At 58.2% G+C, this 21,003-nt stretch overlaps 2 protein-coding genes across 3 annotated transcripts in view; both read left to right on the top strand.

Moving 5' to 3' along the window:
- The first annotated feature begins 55 nt into the window (after positions 1-55).
- Positions 56-2,624, top strand: NAT14 (N-acetyltransferase 14 (putative)). The gene is made up of 3 exons (XM_055237712.2): positions 56-318; positions 720-839; positions 1,467-2,624. Exons 2-3 carry the CDS (start codon positions 768-770, stop codon positions 2,013-2,015), a joined length of 621 nt encoding a protein of 206 aa, XP_055093687.1. The 5' UTR covers positions 56-318; positions 720-767; the 3' UTR covers positions 2,016-2,624.
- A 684-nt stretch (positions 2,625-3,308) lies between these two features.
- SSC5D (scavenger receptor cysteine rich family member with 5 domains) overlaps positions 3,309-21,003 on the top strand; it is a 29,759-nt gene continuing 12,064 nt past the window's right edge. Inside the window, exons 1-13 of one of the 2 annotated variants that reach the window (XM_055237669.2) lie at positions 3,309-3,672; positions 4,207-4,233; positions 4,561-4,869; positions 5,089-5,202; positions 5,446-5,556; positions 5,920-6,228; positions 8,752-9,069; positions 9,752-9,925; positions 13,314-13,631; positions 15,247-15,843; positions 15,921-16,235; positions 16,465-16,632; positions 19,554-19,779. In XM_055237669.2, coding sequence (XP_055093644.1) covers positions 3,648-3,672; positions 4,207-4,233; positions 4,561-4,869; positions 5,089-5,202; positions 5,446-5,556; positions 5,920-6,228; positions 8,752-9,069; positions 9,752-9,925; positions 13,314-13,631; positions 15,247-15,843; positions 15,921-16,235; positions 16,465-16,632; positions 19,554-19,624 — 2,856 coding nt within the window. In that variant the 5' untranslated portion in view covers positions 3,309-3,647 and the 3' untranslated portion in view covers positions 19,625-19,779. Of the gene's footprint in view, positions 3,673-4,206; positions 4,234-4,560; positions 4,870-5,088; positions 5,203-5,445; positions 5,557-5,919; positions 6,229-8,751; positions 9,070-9,751; positions 9,926-13,313; positions 13,632-15,246; positions 15,844-15,920; positions 16,236-16,464; positions 16,633-19,553; positions 19,780-21,003 lie in introns of those variants that run through there. The other variant, XM_055237668.2, reaches the window with a different exon arrangement.

Genomic DNA, 21,003 nt, shown 5'->3' with positions numbered 1-21,003 from the left:
AGAGAACGCGGGGCGGGAGCTCGCGCTGGTCCCCAGCCCGCCGCCCGTCTCCTGCCGGCTTCCGCATCCGTTTTTCCCCAGGTCCCCTTTCTCCGTTGCTCCTTCTCTAGGGATAGGAGAGGTCACTTCCCGGCCCTCCGCAGGGTCACAGCTCGGTTCCTCCCCGCCCGCCCTCCGGGGAGGTTAGCAACGGTTGCTACGGCCCGGAGCGGGCGCTGCCCCGCCTCACCGCGCGCTGTCTGACGTCACTTCCGCCCGCGACCCCCTTCCAGACCCGCTCCCGAAACCTTGCGGAAGGACGAAAGGCGACCCGTGCAGGTGCTTGCGGGTCCTTGTTCTTGTGGCGCGGGACGGGGACGACTGTGGGGGGGGGGCGCTGGGGACCGGGGTGGAGCGAGCGCGGTCCGTTGTCTGGCATGCGGGGAGGGTGTTCGTGGACCCCAGTGCCTGGGAGGGAGCCCCGTGCTGCAGTGTTGGCGTCCACAGCGCGTTTAAGGGTGTAGATCGCTGAATAATACGGGGGAGGGGGGATCCCGGGAGACTTTAGCAAGGTCGCTGAATATTGTGGGGGGCGCCTGTCCTGCCGAGATCCTCGCTTGTGGGCCCCGAGGGTTCTCAGTGTCCTGATCTAGGAAGTGCTGCTGCTGCTCCCCACCCTTCGGGGGAGCTTTGGGGACAGAGGTGCCCCCCTGACGCTGACCTACTTGTGTTCTCACCAGGTGCACGACGCCAGCTCCCTTCTGGGGGGCGGGGGCCTGGGGGCTGCCATGGCCCCCAGCCACCTGTCAGTGCGGGAGATGAGGGAAGATGAGAAGCCCCTGGTGCTGGAGATGCTGAAGGTGAGAGGCAGGGGCCCCAGGGGGCCTGGGAGTGGCTGCAGTGGGGGCATTGCAAGTGGATTTAGCCACCCCCTCCCACCCACCTGAGCCAGCCTGGACCCCTGGAGCCGGATCTTTTCCTCCTGAGCCTCAGCGGCCCTGCTGCTGAAAACCACAGCAGGTGTGGCAGCTGGGGGCTCACCCCCGCAGCCCTACTGGGACCCCAGCACCAACGCCCTCCCTGGTCTCCCATCTCCAGTCGGCTCTGCACGCCAGCGCAACAGCCAGCTCTGTGCCTCCGACCCCAACTCTTGAAAGCACAGCCCAGCACCCCAACCTAGCCCAGCAGCCTCCCTCCAGCCTCCACTCCAGCCTGAGGCACCCTCCCTGTCCTTACTTCCCTGGCGCCTCACTGCGGCATTGCTACTGAATTGAGTGCCCCCACAGCTCCTAATTCACTCATCCATCCATCATTCACTCTCGTTCATTCATTCACTCCATACCCAGTGTGCCACACTGAACATCGGACCGTGCTGCCTTCCCTTCCCATTTGGGAGCCCTCACCCTGCCCCGGGCAGGGTCCACCTCCTCTCTTTGTCCAGGAGGCCCTAGCGTTTTGGATGGCTGAGCCACCCCTCCTGCCCACAGGCCGGCGTGAAGGACACGGAAAACCGGGTGGCCCTCCATGCCTTGACACGGCCGCCGGCCCTGCTCCTCCTGGCGGCGGCCAGCAGCGGCCTGCGCTTTGTCCTGGCTTCCTTCACCCTGGCCCTCCTCCTGCCGGTGTTCCTGGCTGTGGCCGCCGTGAAGCTGGGCCTGCGGGCCCGATGGGGCTCTCTGCCTCCGCCGGGTGGCCTGGGGGGCCCCTGGGTGGCCGTGCGGGGCTCCGGTGACGTGTGTGGGGTCCTGGCTCTGGCCCCTGGCACAAATGCAGGGGACGGGGCCCTGGTCACCCGCCTGTCTGTCTCTCACTGGCACCGCCGCCGGGGCGTGGGCAGGAGGCTGCTGGCCTTCGCGGAGGCCCGGGCTCGGGCCTGGGCTGGGGGCATGGGGGAGCCCCGGGCCCGGCTCGTGGTCCCCGTGGCTGTGGCCGCCTGGGGGGTGGCGGGGATGCTGGAGGGCTGCGGCTACCAGGCCGAGGGGGGCTGGGGCTGCCTGGGCTACACACTGGTGAGGGAATTCAGCAAAGACCTGTGAAGCTACAGACTTGACAGCCAGGGCAGGGGAGGAGGGAGGGGCGCCAGCACCTGATGAGCGCCTACTGTGTGCGGGTACTTTTTACCTGCCCTCCCTCGGTGAGTCCTCAGCCACCCCGGGCCCAGAAACAGAGGCCTGCCGAGGGGAGGAGCCTGGCCCCTGTCCACCCGTCAGCAGTGTGAAGTCTGTAGTGTTTGAGCTTCTCAGAGTGGAATGACTCCTTTTCCTTCCTGGCCCTCAGGGCCCTCTCGAGGTCAGCCTCTCCAACCCCTACCTCAGCTCTGTCTGCACTGAGAAACCTCCCCGGCTGATGTCTGCAGTCTGTGCTGTCCGTGCCCCAGGCTGGGAGAGCTATTTGGGGAGGGGGAGAGGAGGCCGAGCAGAATACACCCCAGAGTTAGGGTTTGCGACTCCGCCTCCCTGGGACCTGGATTGGGTCAGATGCTTGTCCTTGGAGGGGACAAGGTTGACTGCTTAGGGGGCGCCGTGCACAGGGCTGCCAGGCCTGGCCCCTCTCTGGGAAGCTTGAGAGCTGAGACGGGCAGCCCTGTCCCTTCCTCCAGATGCGTCTGGTTTTTTACACCGTTTGTTAATAAAGCCTGAAACTGCTGTGTGCCTGTCTCTTCTCTGATGCCTTTCCCAGTCTGTCTCCAGACACCCCCTCCACCCCCCCCCCCCCCCCCCGGCCCCACACCGCCCGGCTCATTTCTGTCTGGCTCCTCCTTTCCCCAGTTAACATTAATTATTGGGGGGTGGTGCTGGACTGGGAGAAGGGGAGGCTGTGAGCTCAGGGGCAGCCCCAGGCCCTGCCAGCCCTTCTGAGTCACGCTCCCCATTACCGAATTTTTTCCGCCTCACAGCTGCCTGGTGTGCAGGCAGTGGGGTGTGTGTGTGTGTGTGTGAGTGTGTGGAGCCCCTCCCCTTCCCAAGCCTTGACCCTTGTGCTGCTTATCCCCCCGGACCCCAGCTCCCTCTGGGACAGTGAAGTTCAACCTCTCCTCTCTCAGCTGGGGACTGGGGGCTTCACACTCAGATCCAGGACTGGAGGGCCGGGTCCTTCAGTCTCTTTTCCTAACCCAGGAAGTCCCTCCTGGTGTCTGGCTGCAAATCTTGCTGCTGCACCAAGAGCCCCAGGTCTACCCAGCCCCCAACCCTAGCAGTGGTCTCACTGGATTTCCCTGACCACACAAGAGAGAGACAGCAGGTGGGCCCCCCCTCCCGCTCATGCTGCCCCCCCCACGCACACGTCCCCCAACCCCTGTCCTGTGCCTTCCTGCAGCCGGCCACCCCCTAAGCCTCTCTGAGCACAGCACTTCACTGGCTGGAGCCTGCCTGGCCGTCGCCTCCATCTCCCGTGTGGGTGTCTGCAGTTGGACACCCTCCCTCCCGCCCGCCACCCCCCTCCCCCCGTGCCTCCACCGCCGGCCAGCCCCCTCCCGCCCCCCCTGTCCCCTGCCGTCTCCCTGCAGCCTCTTTCTTCTTCCTGGCAAAGCATCCAGCCCTGCCTGCTCCTCCTCGGGCCTGGGCGCCTCCGGCAGGCGCTTCCCTCCCTCTCTCTCTCCCCAGCTGCCTCCTCCTCTTCTCTCCCGCTCTCCTTCCCCTTTCACCCCATCCCCTGCCCTGGCTGCAACCATGAGGGTCTTGGCCTGCCTCCTTGGTGAGTGATCCGTTCTCCTTGGGGACTCAGGGGGCCTAGGCCCCCACCTCTGAACCCTTAGCTTGTCCAGTTTAGGGACTCAAACTTCCGGGACTGGTCCCTGGTGCTCCTGCATACCCTGGCATCCCTTCTGAGGATCCCTGCCTGATCTGCCCAGCCTTCTGCCAGCCCAGAAGCCCAAGGGACCTGCCCCCTGCCTGCCCCCCTGCCCGGCCCCCTGCGGGGGATCTCCCAGACATCTGACCTTTAGCCAAGCCCATGTGGGAGCACCAAAGCCGCGGTCCCCAGCCCTGACTTCAGGGGCCAGACAGCTGCAGCCCCACCCTCCTCAGAGACCTGTGTCTCAGCCAGCCCCTCTGTCCAGAGTCCTGCCTGCCAGCAGTGGGGTTTCTGGTTCAGAGGTGTGAGGAGTGTGTGTGTGTGTGTGTGTGTGTGTGTGTGTGTTGGGGTATTCAAGATGAGGGGCCTGTGCTGGAGAAAGGGCCACCCCCAGCCTGCCCCTCACTCTGCCCCACCCTCCGCCCTCCCTTCCAGCGGCACTGGTGGGGATCCACGCTGTTGGTAAGTGCCCAGACTCCTCCCATCTGCCCCCCCCCCACACCAGCGCTAGGCCTCCCCCTTCTGCCCATCCAGGCCTGGCCTCAGCCCCACTGGGTCCCCGGCCCACCCGAATTCCACTGTGACCTTGGCCCCTGCTCCTCGCGGGAATCCCCCAGGTGTCTGGCTGCATCTCTCTGAGCACCCAGGAGTCTGGGCCCAGGGGCCAGTGAGCAGGGCCACTGGTCTACCGACAGTACCTGCAGGACAGCCCCCTGCCCCTACAGTCGCCCTGGCCCTGGGGCCCCCAGGATGCCCCTCCCCAGTCACAGCCATTCCTCCAACCCTCAGAGCGCCTGCGCCTGGCCGATGGCCCCCATGGGTGCGCTGGCCGCCTGGAGGTCTGGCACGGCGGGCGCTGGGGCACCGTCTGTGACGACGGCTGGGACCTGCGTGATGCCGCCGTGGCCTGCCGGCAGCTGGGCTGCGGAGGGGCACTGGCCGCCCCGGGAGGCGCCTTCTTCGGGGAGGGGGCAGGGCCTGTGTGGCTCAGCGAGCTGGCTTGCCGGGGCAATGAGGGGCAGCTGGGCCTCTGCCACCACCGGGGCTGGAAGGCCCACATCTGCTCCCACGAGGAGGACGCGGGCGTCGTCTGCGCAGGTGAGGACACCCTGGCTGTTCCTTCAGGGGGAGCTCCTTTGGAGATGACCCAGGAACCCCAAGTCCTTAGCCCCAGCAAGTCTGAGTGCGCAGCAGTCCAGAGACACCCAACCTCCCATCCCCTCCAAAGCCAGGTGGCTCACTCCCTCTTCCAGGGACCCAAATGGCCTGGATTCTCCTCCTCTCCTCATAGCTTCTGTCCCTGCCCCCCCACCGCAGGTCAGCGCGTGGCTAACTCCAGGGACGATTCAACGTCTCCCCTGGATGGGGCTCCCTGGCCAGGGCTGTTGGTGGAGCTGAGCCCCAGCACGGAGGAGCCCCCGGTGACACATGGTGAGTGCAGGGGACTGCCCTGCCAACCTCCACCCAGCACACCCTCCTGCTCCCTCCAAGGGGAGGGGACCTCTGCACTATGAACTCCCAGGGGACACATTGCCCGCCCCCACCCCACCCCGTCTCCTTCATAGCCTAGGGAGTCCTCCATCACTTCAGACCCTCAGAGACGGAGGCCTGGCCCCCAGGTGGGAGGAAGGATGAGGGGCTCAGCCCCTGACCCCTGGCTGTGTCCACTCCCAGCCCCCCGCCCAGCTGGGAACCCCCAGAACGCCTCCCGGAAGAAGAGCCCCCGGCCCAAGCAGGCCAAGTCCACCCGGGCCCCTCTGCTGATGACCGGAGCCCCCCGCCAAGGTAAGCTCCCTGCAGGCTCCCCCGACCCCAAGGCTAGTTGCTGTGAGGCCTGGGGCCCGGACAAACTGAGGACCTGCGGGTGCCCTCTCCTTAGCCGGGGCCCTGGAGGGATCCCAGTGTTCACCGCGTCCCTCCCCCGGGGATTTAGACGGCCAGGCCTGGTCTCCCCTCTTCTTCCTGCCCTGTCAGGAGGCCCAGGTGTCCTGGCCCACTCAGGTCGTGGACTCACCTCTTCACGGGCTGCTGGCAGGCAGATCTCAGGCCACCGCTCCCTCAGGCCTGTTTCCCCAGGTGAAAATCGAGGAAGGGGTGTTTGAATCAGTTCTCACTGGCCACACCGTCCCCTCCCTGCTCACCCCACAGAGCGGCTGCGCCTGGTCTCTGGCCCCCACAGGTGCGCCGGACGCCTGGAGGTCTGGCACGGCGGGCGCTGGGGCACCGTGTGTGACGACGGCTGGGATCTGCGCGACGCTGCTGTGGCCTGCCGGGAACTGGGCTGTGGGGGGGCGCTGGCTGCCCCCGGGGGTGCCAGATTTGGGCCCGGTGCAGGGCCCGTGTGGATGGACGATGTGGGGTGTGGAGGAGGAGAACAGGCCCTCCGAGACTGCCCCCGAAGCCCCTGGGGCCGGAGCAACTGTGACCACAGCGAGGATGCCGGGCTGGTCTGCACTGGTACGTCGGGCTGGGGCCTGGCCCCTCCTGTCTTCCTCAGACCCCGGCTCCCTCTTGCCCCTCCAGGAAGCTGCAGCGGGCCCGCTCCCAGCTCTGCCTCCTGCCCACCTGCTTTCTGCATGCCCAGCACCCACTCACCACGCTCTCCCGCCCCTCCTTCCACGGCTCCTGCCGTTCTCCTTGCCAGGAACGGGAGGGGCAGGCTTGAGGCTGGGGCTAGTGCTCAGCCCTGTTCCGGGGCCTAGGCCAGTGACCGTTGGTTTAAGCCTCAGTTTTCCTGAAGGAGCGTTGGAGCTAAGAATGCCTGCCTCAGGCTTGAGCCAAGTCCTGGAATGCAAGAAGCCCTGGCTGCCCTCTGCCACTGGGCTGGCCACGGCAGGGACCCTCTCGGAGAGCCCTTCTCTGTGGCCAACCTCTGCTCCTTCCCCGTCCTCAAGGGAGCTGGTGGGAAGGAGGGAGGGAGGTCGGTGACTTGGGGGCATGGAGGGAGACTGAGGCAGGGTGGGGATATCCACGGGTGAGCTTCTATCTCTCCTCATACACACCCCCTCAGCAGGGGGTCTAGCTGTCTCCTGGGGGGTCCCTCCCCTCTCCCGTTCCCCTTGGACCTGGGATAGAACCCAGCAAACAGCTGTTGGGGGCTGTTAGGTGAGAGCTCAGGGGCTCCCTCCCTCCTTCTCTCCTTCCTTCCTCCCTCTCTTTCCCTTTCTCTTTCCTTTCTTTCCTTCCACAAATCTTTACACACCACCATGGCAGGGCCTGGAAACCACAGGAGAAAGGCCAGGCCCCACCCTGCTGGACTGCCCGATCTATTGAGTGTAGGAGGCCGGCAGGCAGAGGGCACCCCCCTGGCGTTTCGTCAGCGCTGGGGTGGGGACAGTACAGGGGCTGCAGGCAAAGCTGGGTGCCTGCCCAGGATGGGTAGGAAATGATGACGTCAGTGGGTATCCAGGGGGAAGAGAAGAGAGAAAGAGGCTGACCCAAGTCTCTGCTGTATGCTGGGCCCTGCGCTGTGCACGTTACCTGGGGCTGCTCTGAGCCTCCCCGAGCCCCGACGGGGTGGATCCTCATCCCTCTCTTCACAGATGTGGGGCTGAGGCTCAGAAAGGTGACGTAAATGGCCCAAGACTCAGGTGCCTAGCAAGCCCCAGCCCCAGCCGCTGACCCTTCTGGGTCTGTATAGACCCATGCCCCACGCCTGTCCCACTGCACAGTGGGCTGTAGGGACGTGGTGGGGACACAGAGGTCAAAGTGGGAGTGAGGGGCAGAGAAGGCTTGTGTGGGGTGGGGGTGGTGCCTTCATGTGCCTAGTGTACAAGCTGTGGAGGTAGAAGTGGGACCTTCAGAGCGGAGTTCATTGGAGGGAAGTTGAGGCTCTGGAGAGGAGGGGGGAAGGTGCCAAGAAAGGAAACAAATGAACTAAGGCGCCCGGTGAAGCTGGGAGCTTCGCCAGCATCTGATTTAATTCTCATGGCAACCCTGGGAGGGAGACGCTCCCCTCCCCTGTCTGCAGATGAGGAAAAGCAGACAGGTGTGTTAGACTCCTCCCCAGTTCTGTGCTCTTCTCTAGAACAGTGACTGGGGCGATTCTGCACCTGCCTCATTGGGGGACAGAGAGAGGGACTCCAGAGTCCTCCAATGATGACTCAACTCTTACCCCAACAGAAATGTACCCGAAGAGCCAGGCATGGTTACAGGCTCACACCTGTAGCCCACGTGCTTTGGGAGGATTTTTTGAGGCCAGGAGTTCAAGACCAGTCTGGGCAACACAATGAGACCCTTTCCCTACAAAATATAAAATAAAAAAAATAGCAGGGCATGGTGGCGCATGCCTGTAGTCCCAGCTACTTGGGAGAGGCTGAGGCGGGAGGATCCCTTGGGTCCAGGAGGTCGAGGCTGTGGTGAGCCAAGATTGCACCATTGCACTCCAGCCTGGGTGACATAGTGAGATCCCCTCCCCCCAAAATAAAAAGATGAAATGTACCCTATGCACCCTAAGGCCAGCAAGAGGTTAGTATCTAGACTAGTGGCTCTCAGCTGGCAAGGGAGTGAGGGCTTTCTCATCCCCTTCCTCCCCAAAGGACAGCAGGCAATGTCTGGAGACGCTTTTGGTTGTCGCAGCTAGGGGGAGGGGTTGCCACTGGCATGTGGTGGGTAGAGGATGCAGCACAGGACAGTCCCCACGATAAAGGAGGATGCCCAATGCCAGTGGTGCTGAGACTTGGAAATCTGGCTCTCTAGGATCAGAGGGGCCAGGCATGGGAGGTGGATCCAGGGGACCAGAGCCAGAGCTCCCAACATCCTCAACCCCCACCGTCCCGAGGCAAGGGACATGGGGGATGCACCAGAGTTGGACTCTGGGCCAGTGACTTCCTGTCTTGGAACCTTTTCCTCATTTGGATAGTGAAGATGGAATATTTGCTTCGCAGAGTCATCTTGGGGTTGCAGCCTGCCTGAGCATAACTTAGTCCCCGCTCATCCACCCTCGTTTCCTGGCCCTGTGCTCCCTCTCCCACTATCCAGGCCCAGCACCTCGGCTGCGCCTGGCCGATGGCCCCCACGGGTGCGCTGGCCGCCTGGAGGTCTGGCACGGGGGGCACTGGGGGTCGGTGTGTGACGACGCCTGGGACCTGCGAGACGCCGCTGTGGCCTGCCGGGAGCTGGGCTGCGGAGGGGCGCTGGCCGCCCCCGGGGGCGCCTTCTTTGGGGAGGGGTCTGGACCCATCATCCTGGACGACCTTCGGTGTCGGGGAAACGAGACGGCCTTACGATTCTGCCCAGCTCGGCCCTGGGGCCAGCATGACTGTCACCACCGTGAGGACGCCGGGGCCGTGTGTGACGGTGAGGGGGCTGTGGTGGAGGACGAGGAGGTGGGTGTGCTGGTGCTTGGAACGGAGGGGCAAGTGGGGGGGGTCCCTACGCGCCCTTCCTGCCTTCTGTCCGGACTTTCCACTCCCCCATCTTATTCCCCTCTGAATCCTCACCCTGTGTGAGTGGTTCTCAGCTGGGGGTGGCTTTGCCCCCAAGGGGACATTGGACAGTGTTTGGAAACATTTTTGATGGTCACAGCTGGGGGTGGGGGTGCTCCTGGCACCCAGAGGTTAGAGGCCAGGGGTGTTGCTCAGCATCCTGCAGTGCACAGGACGCCCCCACAGCCAAGAACAATCCAGTCCCAAATGGAAACAGCCGAGGATGAGCCTCAGCCCTGTGGCAGCCCTGGCTGGCCCTGCCTCCTGGCCCCTGGCAGAAGCCAGCCTTCTCTGCAGAAGGTCGCCTCCCGCTTCTGTGTCATCCCTAAGCTACCAGCCCTCTGTTCTCTCTGTTGCCTTGCTCCGCATTCACACCCCCTCTCCCCAGGTCAGGGATGTGGAAAGTGTGGGCTGTGTCTAGGGAGGAGGTTCGGCAGGAAGAGATCTCTGCGTGCAGCTGAGAGGACTGAGGAAGGATGACGCAGGAGGTGGGGGTGCCGGCTCCAGGATGGAGGGTGTGTGTGGGTGGCAATCACTTACCCCCTGCTCCACAGGCATGCCCCTGGGCTATGTCCCTCCCACGGCCCCCACGGACAGCAACAACTCCACGCCCAGGGAGGCTGCCTCCAGGCCCCCGTCCACCATGATGAGCCAGGCTCCAGGGACGGCAGGCGTTTCACCTCCTCCAGCCTCCCCTACTGTCCTTTGGGAGCCTGGACCGGAAGCCGGTGAGTCCCTCCATGCTCTCCAAGAAGACAGCGTCCTTCCTTCTGTTTCCTTCCCTCAGCTCTGAGACTGTCTCATGGGGGTCCTCTTGCAGAGAAAGGTGGAGAAGAGGAGCACAGGGGCCTTGCCCAGAACACTGAACTGGGTTCAATGCTCTGCTGTCACGTCTGGGAGCATGTGATAATTTTTGAACAAGGGGTCCTGACTTTCATCATTTACTGAACCCCCAAAATTCTGTAGCCAGTCCTGGATAAGAGAAAGGATGGTGGGCTGAGAGTCTGCTCTATTCCCAAGCTGCACGGTGTGGCTGTAGGATCTATCATGGGGTACTCAGGCCAGCTTCAAGGAACAGCCCTGCTCAAACATTACCTTTACTTTCCAGAGTCCGATTCTTTAGCAAATGTGATCAATGGTTCTGCCTGCCTCCTTTCCACTATATATATATATATTTTTTAATTTTTTTTGTTTGAGACTGGATCTAATTCTGTCACTCAGGCTGGAGTGCAGTGGTGTGATCATGGCTCACTGAAGCCTCAACCTCTCAACCTGCAGGCTCAAGTGATCCTCCCACCTCAGCTTCCCAAGTAGCTGGGACTACTAGTTTTTTGTATTTTTTTGCAGAGCTGGGGTTTGCCATGTTGCCCAGGCTGGTCTTGAACTCCTGAGCCCAAACCATCTGCCTGCCTCGGCCTCCCAAAGTGCTGGGATTAGAGGCGTGGGCCACCGCGCCTGGCCTCTTTCATGAGTATTGAAAGGACTGTTGTTTTAAAATATAGGTGTTATTATTACCCAGGTATGGTGAGGCCAGGAGCTCAGGAGATGACAGCCACTAAAAAGATTGTGACTAACGGTTCTCAAGAGGACGGTGTGCCACACGGGGCCACACAGGGAAGCACCAGGGCCAGGCAGGAGGTAGAGGGAGTGAGGGGGAAGCACGGCAGGAATCTTTATCTATACATTTATTTAGAGACAGGGTCTCACTTGGTTGCCCAGGCTGGAGTGTGGGGGTGCAATCACAGCTCCCTGCAGCCTCAAACTCCTGGGCTCAAGTGATCCTCCCACCTCTGCCCCACTACGGCTGCATGCCACCATGCCTGGCTATTTTGTTGTTGTTGTTGTTGTTGTTGTAGAGACAGGGCCTCACTATTGTCCAGGTTGGTCTCAAACTCCTGGCCTCAAGTGATCCTCCTGTCTTGGCCTCCCTAAGTGCTGGGATTATAGGCGTGAGCCACCATGCCCGGCCAGGTGCAGGGGTCTTTCTTGTGTTTTTTGCAGGAAGGAATAGGTGAGACAGGGTAAGCAGGCTTAGAAGTGGCTGGTTTGAAGAATTTCAGCGGGGTGGGGGGCGGGGGGTGGCGGCTCATAGGCTTGTCCTTAGTCGTCTGGTACTTGGCCCTGGGGCAGTGAGGACAGGTGCAGAGTGGCCCAGGGTGTGACAGCCCAGTGGAGAAGGTGGTTTGCACACAAAAGGCATGCTCAAGCCGTTTACCATCTCTAGGAATTAGCTAACTCTGGGAGGGGCAGTCCCTCAGGATCAGGAATGCTCCAAGATGTCAAAGCATCAGAAATACAGAAAATAAAAAGGCGTGGTTAACACAGCTGTCTCCTCAAGATGGGAAAAGGCCAAACAAAAGCAGCAACTTATTTTCACCATGATCACCATTCCCAGAGGCCTCGTTCCCCTTTCCCTGAAGGTCAGCTAACACTGAATGAGCACGTACTGGCTCCTGGTGACTGATGCTGTTCCCAGTTCTCTCAGTGTCTCAGGCCAGGTGATGCTTACAGCCAGTGGTGTGGGTACTGACAGGTCTCCATGTTACAGATGAGGCAGCGCAGCTGAGAAATGGGAGAGCCAGGATTCAAGCAAAATCACTTCTTCCAGGGCTCACATTCTTTAAAAAACAATTTTGATAAGACATACATTGGCCGGGCGCGGTGGCTCACGCTTGTAATCCCAGCACTTTGGGAGGCCGAGGCGGGCGGATCACGAGGTCAGGAGATCGAGACCACGGTGAAACCCCATCTCTACTAAAAATACAAAAAAAAAAAAAAAAAATTAGCCGGGTGTGGTGGCGGGCGCCTGTAGTCCCAGCTACTCGGAGAGGCTGAGGCAGGAGAATGGCGTGAACCCCGGAGGCGGAGCGTGCAGTGAGCCGAGATCGCGCCACTGCACTCCAGCCTGGGCGACAGAGCGAGACTCCGTCTCAAAAAAAAAAAAAAAAAAAAAGACATACGTGACATAAAGTTTACCATTTTTACCAGTCTTTTTTTTTTTTTTTTTAAACAGGGTCTCGCTCTGTCACCCAGGCTGGAGTGCAGTGGCACAATCTTGGCTCATTGCAACCTCCGCCTCCCGGGTTCAAGCGATTCTCCTGCCTCAGCCTCCCGAGTAGCTGGGATTATAGGTGTGAGCCACCACGCCCGGCTCATGCCTGGCTAATTTTTGTATTTTTAGTAGAGACAGAGTTTCTCCATGTTGGCCAGGCTGGTCTCGAACTCCTGACCTCAGGTGATCTGCCCGCCTCGGCCTCCCACAGTGCTGGAATTACAGATGCGAGCCACTGCACCCGGCCTGCTCCTCCCTGTCTTTTAAAGGACTTCCTCTGAGAAGGCTTCTCCAGCTTCCCCAGGCAGAATTTTTCTCACCTTCTCCTCGTTGTGTGTCTGCCTTGCCTTTTGGGTACTTTCACTCCTCCCTTTAGCTCGCTGAGCTGTAATGAAGTGTGTGCACGCTACTTTCTCTAAAGACCGGGAGCTTTTCAAAGCAGAGGCTGTGCCTGACTGATAAACAACAACGAAACACCTTATTATCCCTGGTGGTCTAGTGGTTAGGAAAATAAAATCTAAAAAAGAAGAAAAAAAACCCTTATTAAACCAATAATAATGAGAGAAAATTAAGGGTGGTGAAAAATTGCATGGAAAAAGACTCTTAATTGAGGTGAAATTCATGTAACATAAAGTTAACCAGTTTAAGTATACAACTCAAGTGGTATTTATACATTCAAAATGTTGTACAACCACTACTATTTGGCTCCTGTGAAAGGTGCTGCTATGAACATTCACATACCGGTATCTGTGTGAATACCTGTTTTCGGTTTATTTTGGGTATATCCCTAGTAGTAGACTTTCTAGATTATATGGTAATTTGATGTGTAGCTTTTTGAGGATCCTCCGAACTCTGCCTGACTCATTATCCCTTGTGCCTAATGCAGAAAGTGGCAGAAAAAAGGCCTCATGAAATACTTGCTGCCTGGAGGAAAGGATGGATGAATGGAGGGAAGGCCTCGATGGATGAATGGAAAGGAAGATGTGGGGAGGGAAAGGTGGATGAAGAGTCAGGAGGCTGGGCGGCTTCCCTGACTCTAATTCTTTGGGTCTCTTCTACCCCAGGGTCCCCCCAGCTGCGCCTGGTGGCTGGGCCCAGCAAGTGCTCAGGTCGACTGGAAGTGTGGCATGACCAGCGCTGGGGGACCGTGTGTGACGATAGTTGGGACATGCGGGACTCAGCCGTGGTCTGCCGGGAGTTGGGCTGTGGTGGACCTCGGCAGCCAGACCCTGCTGCTGGCCGCTTTGGCTGGGGCGCGGGCCCCATCTGGCTAGATGATGTGGGCTGTGTGGGGACGGAGGCTTCGCTGTCCGACTGCCCTGCTGCTCCCTGGGGAAAGCACAACTGCGCTCACAATGAGGATGTTGGGGTCACCTGCACTGGTAAGGAGGCCCTAGCTATCTGTTGACTCCAGGAGGGCTTCCTGGAGGGGAACAGTAACTAACACGGGCACTAACATTGATTGAACTCTTCCTCAGCCCCAGCCCTGTGCTGGGTGTTTTTGCACATATGACCACATTGAAATCACATAGTAAGTCTAGGGTGGTGTGTGTTATGCCCATTTTACTGATAAAGAAGCTGAGGCACAGAGAGGTTAGGTAACTTGCTCAAGATCACACAGCAACAACTAGCTGGCAGATCTGGGATTCCCACTGAGAGAAGCTGCTGCTTCCGCTTCCTTCCAGGAATCAAGGAAATCTCCCACTAAGAAAGGAGCTTTAGCTTTCCTAAGATGAAAGGAAGCAGGCAGGGCACTGGGAGATGGAGAGAAGCCAAAGTGAGAGCCAGTTAACATAAACTCAGGCAATGCCTGTTATTAAATGGCAGAGGCTGAGCCAGGTGCAGGGTCCTCATGCTGGGCTCATGAATGGAATGAACATGGTCTTGGTCTTTGAATAGCTCATAGCTCATGGAAAGAAATACTCTAACAAATCATTGCAAACCTGTGTGACTCGTAGTTTGAGGTCACCAAGACCACTGTCAGAGTCAATATTTTGCTAGAAGAACTCAGAATCAAAGAATCTGTTACACTCAGGGTTATCGTTTATCACAGTGAAAGGATACAGATTAAAATCAGCCAAGGGAAGAGGCACCTGAGGCAGGGCTCAGGAGAGAGCAGGTGTGAGCTTCCAACTGTCCTGTCCCAGTGGAGTTGTGCAGACAGGACTTCATTATCCCAGCAACGAAGTGGGACAACACACATGAGGAACTGCCAACTAGGGAAGTTCCCCCGAGCCTTGGCGTCCAGAGTGTTCGTGGGGACTCGGCCACATACACGTGGCTGACCATAAATCACACTGTTAGCATAGGTGATCTGGCCTGGCCCAAGTCCCCCAGGGAAAAAATCTCTTATCAGGCAAGGTGTTCCAAAGGCTTCGAAGTCATCTCCCAGGAGCCGGGGAAAAGGCTAAACCTTTCTTTGGGCAAGGTGAATCCTTTACTGCACACGTGTGCTAATCAGAAAGACGGAAGATGGAGAGTGGTGTCTCAAAGGATGGAGGCATCTCCTCTGCTGAAAACTATGGCTCTTCCCTCTGTCCCCCTCTTCCTGAGGGCCACGGGGGCACCACAGAAGGATTCTAGTTCAGGAGTGCCCTGTCAGACCTGGGTACCCCACTGGTGGTAAGAATTGACAGGGAGGTAGGGAGACCTGTCAGAAGGTACAGGAAATGAGGCCCTGACTCAGAGCAGAAGCTGAAGAGATGGAGAGGAAGGGTCAGGTGTGAAAGGGTGAGGGGGTCAGTCATGTCCAGATTGTAAATGCCAAGAAGGCGGGGGCGGTGTCGGGTTTGGCTTGCCACAGCCTCCCCAAGGGTCTAATACGGTCTGTGGCTCATAGGAGGTGCTCAATAAATATTTGTGACAATAGATGAATGAATGACGAATGAATGGGAACTGGGTGACTGGAGAGAAGGAGGGGCCTGGGTAGATGATCTTGTCATCATGGTGGTCATCATGGTGACTCCATCTTCTCTTCCTGCCCCACTCACCTTCCAGGGTCCCCAGGCCTGGACTCCATCTCAGACCCCTTCAGCTGGAGCTGGATTCCTGGTCTGGGGAGAGATCGGGATGCCTGGCTCCCGGGAGAGCTGGCCACCAAGCCCTCTGCAAGTGTGACCACCAGTGTTCTGGAGAAAACAACCACGAAGGCCCCAGGGAAAGTGCCTAAGAGTACTAAGAAGTGGGTGACAAAAAATGCAAAGAGACCAACCGCTCAACCCCCAGTGACGTCAACCACGAAACACTCCAGGGCCCAAAGCCCCCCAGACCTAACCTCACAGACCACTACAGCCCTGACCACTGAGGCCTCCCGAAGACCTACCTCTGAGTTTACCAGAAGGCCGACCACAGAGGCCCCGCAGAGATGGACCTCTCACACCACTGCCACGCTGACCCCTCAGGCCCCCCGAGAACGGACCACTAAGACCATGGCAATGCTGACCACTCAAGGCCCCCAAGAAATGACCTCTGAGGCCGCTATCAAGAGAATCCCTCAGGCCTCCCTGGAGCCATCTGCTGAGATCCCAGAAGGGTCTCCAGAGTCACCCAAAGACCCGGCCCCCTCTCCCAGTGTCAGCACCACTGGGGAATCAGGTGAGTGGCGGTGAGGGGTGTGGGGAGAGAATGGGAGAGGCTGACCCTCCCTCCTGACCTAAGGGCCTTCCATGCAGGCCTGTTCCGGGTTCGTCTGGCCGATGGGCCCAACCGCTGTGCCGGCCGGCTGGAAGTGTGGCATGCCGGACGCTGGGGAACAGTGTGTGATGACAACTGGGACCTGCGGGACGCCACTGTGGCCTGCTGGGAACTGGGCTGTGGAAAGGTCCGGCCTCGAGTGGGCAAAACCCATTACGGCCCTGGGACTGGGCCCATCTGGCTGGATGACATGGGCTGTAAGGGAAGCGAGGCCTCACTGAGCGACTGCCCCTCGGGGCCTTGGGGGAAGCACAACTGTGACCACGAGGAAGACGTGGGGCTCACCTGCACTGGTACCAGGGCATGGCGGTGGTGGTGGGGTTGTCGGGGGTGGCCAGGAGAATGGAGTCAGGGTGGGGCCAGGTGATGGCACCATGATCGACTCTAAAGAACTGGGCATGAGGGGTCGGGGTAGGGAGATCCCAGAGTTGCTCCAGAAGATTCCAAAAGGGGAGGAAAGAGCAGCAGCAAGGACCTCTGAGAAAGAGGATGGGGTCAACCATTACCCCAATTTCTCCAAAGGCTACACAGACTATGATGATTATCCGCCCTGGACCTGGGACCCCACCTCAACAGAGGACCTGGCCAAGGGGAGCACCACAGCGAGGGTACCTGGACACAGTCTCCCCTGGGGCACCACCAGGCGCCCGGGGAGCTCCTCCCCAGCAACAAGGCGCCTGCCAGACACAGGTGAGGGGCCTGATGGGGGTGGCCATGGGGGGCCTCCATAAACCTCCATTCGCTTCCCTGCAGGGTTTCTGGAAAGACACTTCTCAATGAGCTGGCTGAGGCCTCGGGGTACCCCGGAAAGGTTTCCCTTGGCTCCTGAGACCCTAAACACACTACCTCCTTGAGCTCAGTGGTGACACTTCTTCAGAGCCAAGGACACCATCTAAGAGATCAGACTAAGCTCAGCAATCCTGAGTCCATGGCCCTCCTGTAAGCCACACAATATGCACGCCTGGGGCCCTTAGTCAAACCCACAACCAAGGGCCACACTGTCATCACATCATCGTCCCCACCCCAGCTCCCCCAGAGCAAAAGAAACCTTACCCATTCTTGAAGCTCACGCTCTGGTCTGGGTCTGGTATGACTCAGACAGAGGTGGGGACTCCTGGAGTGCAGCTTCTCTCCTTACCCCGGCCGTCCCCTCCCTCTGACCAGCAGAATCAGCCTCCAAGGCCACAGCTCCGTCCCCCTCTGCTCTGTGGCCTCTGTCTCGCTGTTGCAGCTCCTTCCACACCTGGGACCACACCTGGGACCTTGCCCTGCTTTGGCCCCCACATTCTTCTGCCTTTTTCTTTGCCTGTCTTCCTTGTATCCCCATCTCTCAGGGTCCCTGTGAATCCATCTCTGCTCCTGTTTTTCACTCGCTGTTGGTCTCTTTTTCTTTCATTACCCATTTCTCACCCTCATCATCTCTATCTCTGTATTGCCTGGGATGGAGTGCAGTGGTGTGATGTCAGCTCACTGCAGCCTTGACTGCCCAGGCTCAAGCAATCCTCCTGCCTCAGTCTCCTGAGAAGCTGGGACTACAGATGTGCGCCACCACACCCGGCTCATTTTTAATTTTTGTAGAGACGGGCTCACTATGTTGCCCAGGCTGGTCTCAAACTCCTGAGCTCAGGCGATCCTCCTGTCTCACTCTCCCAAAGTGCTGGGCTTATGTCTGGGCTTATACGCGGGAGCCACCATGCCTGGCCTCACTCCATTTTCCACGGTCAAATTCTCTATCTTTTCTTCTCTGTGCCAATCTCTTTTTTCCTTTCATTTTCAATTTCTCATGCTCATCTTTATGCCATATTTTTTTCATGGTAATTTCTTTTGCTCTCTCTCTCACCATCTTTCTCATTTTTTCCTTTCGTGGTCAGTTTCATATTCCCATTTCTTTTTCCCTATGTCTTTCTTTTTCAATTTCTCACCCTCATTACCTCTATTTCTCACTCCAGTTTTCGTGGTCAGTTTCTCTTTATTTTTTTTCTCCCTTGTCCTTCTGTCTTTTTGTTTCATTATTAGTTTCACACTCTCATCATCTCTGTTTCTCACCTAGTTTTTCCTGGTCAATTTATCTATCTTTCCGCCTCAGTCTTTCACTTTTCTTTCAGATCTCACCTTCACCGCCTCTGTTTCTCACTCCATTTTTCATGGTAAATTTCTCTCTCTCTTTTTTGAGACAGAGTCTTGTTCTGTTGCCCAGGCTGAAGTGCAGTGGTGTGATCTCAGCTCACTGCAGCCTTGAACTCTCAGGCTCAGGTGATCCTCCCACCTCAGCCTTCTGAATAGCTGGGATTACAGATGCACACCACTATGCCTGGCTAATTTTTGTTTGAGATGGAGTCTTGCTGTGTTGCCCAGGCTGGAGTGCAGTGGCATGGTCTCAGCTCACTGCAACCTCCGCCTCCTGGGTTCAAGTGATTCTCCTGCCTCAGCCTCTTGAATAGCTGGGATAACAGGCACCCACCACCACGCCCGGCTAATTTTTGTATTTTTAGTAGAGACGGGTTTCACCATGTTGGCCAGGCTGGTCTCAGACTCCTGACCTCGTGATCCTCCTGCCTCGGCCTCCCAAAGTGCTGGGATTACAGGCATGAGCCACGGCTCCTGGCCTGATTTTTTGTCGAGATGGGTTCTCACTATGTTGGCCAGGCTGGTCTCAAACTCCTGGGCTCAAGTCATCGGCTCGCTGCAGCCTCCCAAAGTGCTGGAATTGCAGGCGGGAGCCACCGGGCCCAACCTGTTTCTGTGCCTTCCGTCGTCTTGTCTTTCACTTTCAGTTCTCAGCTTCGCCACCTGCTTCTCACTCCATTTTTCACGGTCGGTTTTTCTATGATCACCTCACACTCTCATCATCTCCATTTCTCACTGCGTTCCCTCCCCAGGCCCAGGGCTGGGGTATCTTTTCCTTTGTCTCTTACGGTTGTTTTCTGAGTCTCCGTCTCCCGCGCCTTCCCTGCGGTCTCCCGCGTGCTCTCTTCTCTCTGCCCCTCGTTTCTCTCATGGTCAGCCCCCTTCCCTCCGTTTCTGTCTCCCGCGGGCTCCTCTGTCCGTTTCTCACCGTCCCCGCCGCCCTCGCCGCTCCCTCACGGGAGGTTTCACTCCCCACCTAAGGGGCAGCGTTTCTGTCCTCCCTCTGTGCCCGTCGCAGTCGCTCTATCTCCGTCTTCTCCCTCCATTCCACTCTCCCGTCCTGCTCGCCATCTGGGACTGCCAGGGTTTCTGCCTCTGTCGCCCCGCGCCCCGTACCTGTGCCCTCCTGAGAGGCCCAAGCCTCCCGCTCCCGCCGGAGAGTCTCGCCGCAAGCGTCCTTTCCCGCCTTTTTTTTTCTGGCGCTCAGCACGCATGTGCAGGCGCGGTGGGCCCCGGGAATGGAGGGACGGGACGGGGCAGACGTTCATTTGCCTCGCACCTCGTGACGTCACAGGCGCGCTGCGCCTCCTGATTGGCCAGCCGGCGCATCGCCAGTGGCAATAATAGCCGGGCGAAGGGCAACCAGGCCCCAAGAAGCGGACCTTGAGGTGGGGAAAGGGAGGGAGGAAGCAGGCCCTGGAGGCGCCGTGACTTGGAGGTGGGTGGGCTCCAGTTGTGAGTTAAAGCTATCATTCCGTTTCCAGAGCCAGAAGCGGGAGCTCGGAGAGGTGATGCTCCTCGTTCGAGGACTGCCAGGGTTGCAGCGCCTCCCTAGCCCATAGCGCCCCCTCGTGGTGGAGGCGGGCACGTGCTGGGCACGGCGGCTGCGGAGACGGCGGGTCCGGCCTCGGGACCCCTCCCGTAGGGTAGGGAGGCAGCCAATGAGCAGAAATAAATGCAGAATTACAAACTGCGCCGGTGAAATGAAAAGACAGCCATGTGTGCAGCCTTATTAATAGGAAGACTTGGAGGCGTATGCTGGGTGGGGTGGGAGACAAGGCAGCCATGCATTCTTAGCTTCAGGAGCAATGTAACCTTGAAAAAGTGACTTCTTCTCTTTGAGTCCCTGTTTCTTATTTATATTGTTTTATTTATGTATGTATTTATGTATGTATGTATGTATGTATTTATTTATTTATTTATTGAGACGGAGTCTCGCTCTGTCACCCAGGCTGGAGTGCAATGGCGCTGTCTCAGCTCACTGCAACCTCTGCCTCCCGGGTTTAAACGATTCTCCTGCCGCAGCCTCCTGAGTAGCTGGGATTACAGGCACCCGCCACCACACCCGGCTAATTTTTGTGTTTTTAGTAGAGACGGGGTTTCACCATGTTGGCCACGCTGGTCTCAAACCCGACCTCGTGATCCACTCGCCTCGGCCTCCCAAAGTGCTGAGATTACAGGCGTGAGCCACCGCGCCCGGCCACCCGTTTCTTTCTCTGGAAAAAAAAAATGGGGCGCCAGGGTTGTTGGAAAGGTGGAAGGAGAGCTCACCTAGTCTGTGCTGGGCATGCATGACCCCAACTGCAGGCCATAGGAACTGTCGCTACACCTGTGTTTCAGATGGGATTAAAAAGTGAGGCTCAGAGAAGCTTAACTTAGGAGCCACGATTATAATCTGTTTTAAGTGATTTCACACGTTTTGCTCCTGGGATTGGGAACCATGTATGCTGAAATAGAAGCACGAGTCTGGAGTCCGACTCTCCTACCAGGTTCCAATCATGGTTCCAACCCGGATTAGAACTAGTTGGGTGACTGCAGGCCCCAATTCAATGAGCAAAATGTGTGTGAAATTGTTTAAAACCGCGGAGTATTGCTTGTTAGGGTTATTTGCTGAAAATGAACAACAGCTGCAGGATTCCAGGGAAGGAGTGATTATTTGTAGCAGAGAAATCAAGGAAACCTCACAGGGGAGATGGTATTATTTCATCAGCAGACCACAAGGAGAAATGAATTCTCAGAGAAGCAAAGGGTGGGATAAATTTGCATTGCCAGAAATTTTCATCAGTGTTACCCATCTCTGCTAGACTTTAAGCTCTGTGAAAGGTCTGTATCTATTTCGATTGCTGCCATAATACATCGCCACAAATTTAGTGGTTTAAAACAATGCAGACTTATTATCTTGCAGTTTTGTAGGTCAGAAGTCAGACTCGCTTA

This window comes from Symphalangus syndactylus, chromosome 13 (assembly GCF_028878055.3).
Source record: "Symphalangus syndactylus isolate Jambi chromosome 13, NHGRI_mSymSyn1-v2.1_pri, whole genome shotgun sequence".
Taxonomy (NCBI): Eukaryota; Metazoa; Chordata; class Mammalia; order Primates; family Hylobatidae; genus Symphalangus; species Symphalangus syndactylus.
This window is presented reverse-complemented; position numbering and strand designations above follow the sequence as displayed.

Coding starts and splice junctions, on each gene's coding strand:
- NAT14 (XM_055237712.2), top strand. CDS start 768: ATGGCCCCCAGCCACCTGTCAGTGCGGGAGATGAGGGAAGATGAGAAG. Junction 840..1,466: donor TGGTGCTGGAGATGCTGAAG/GTGAGAGGCAGG, acceptor TCCTGCCCACAG/GCCGGCGTGAAGGACACGGA.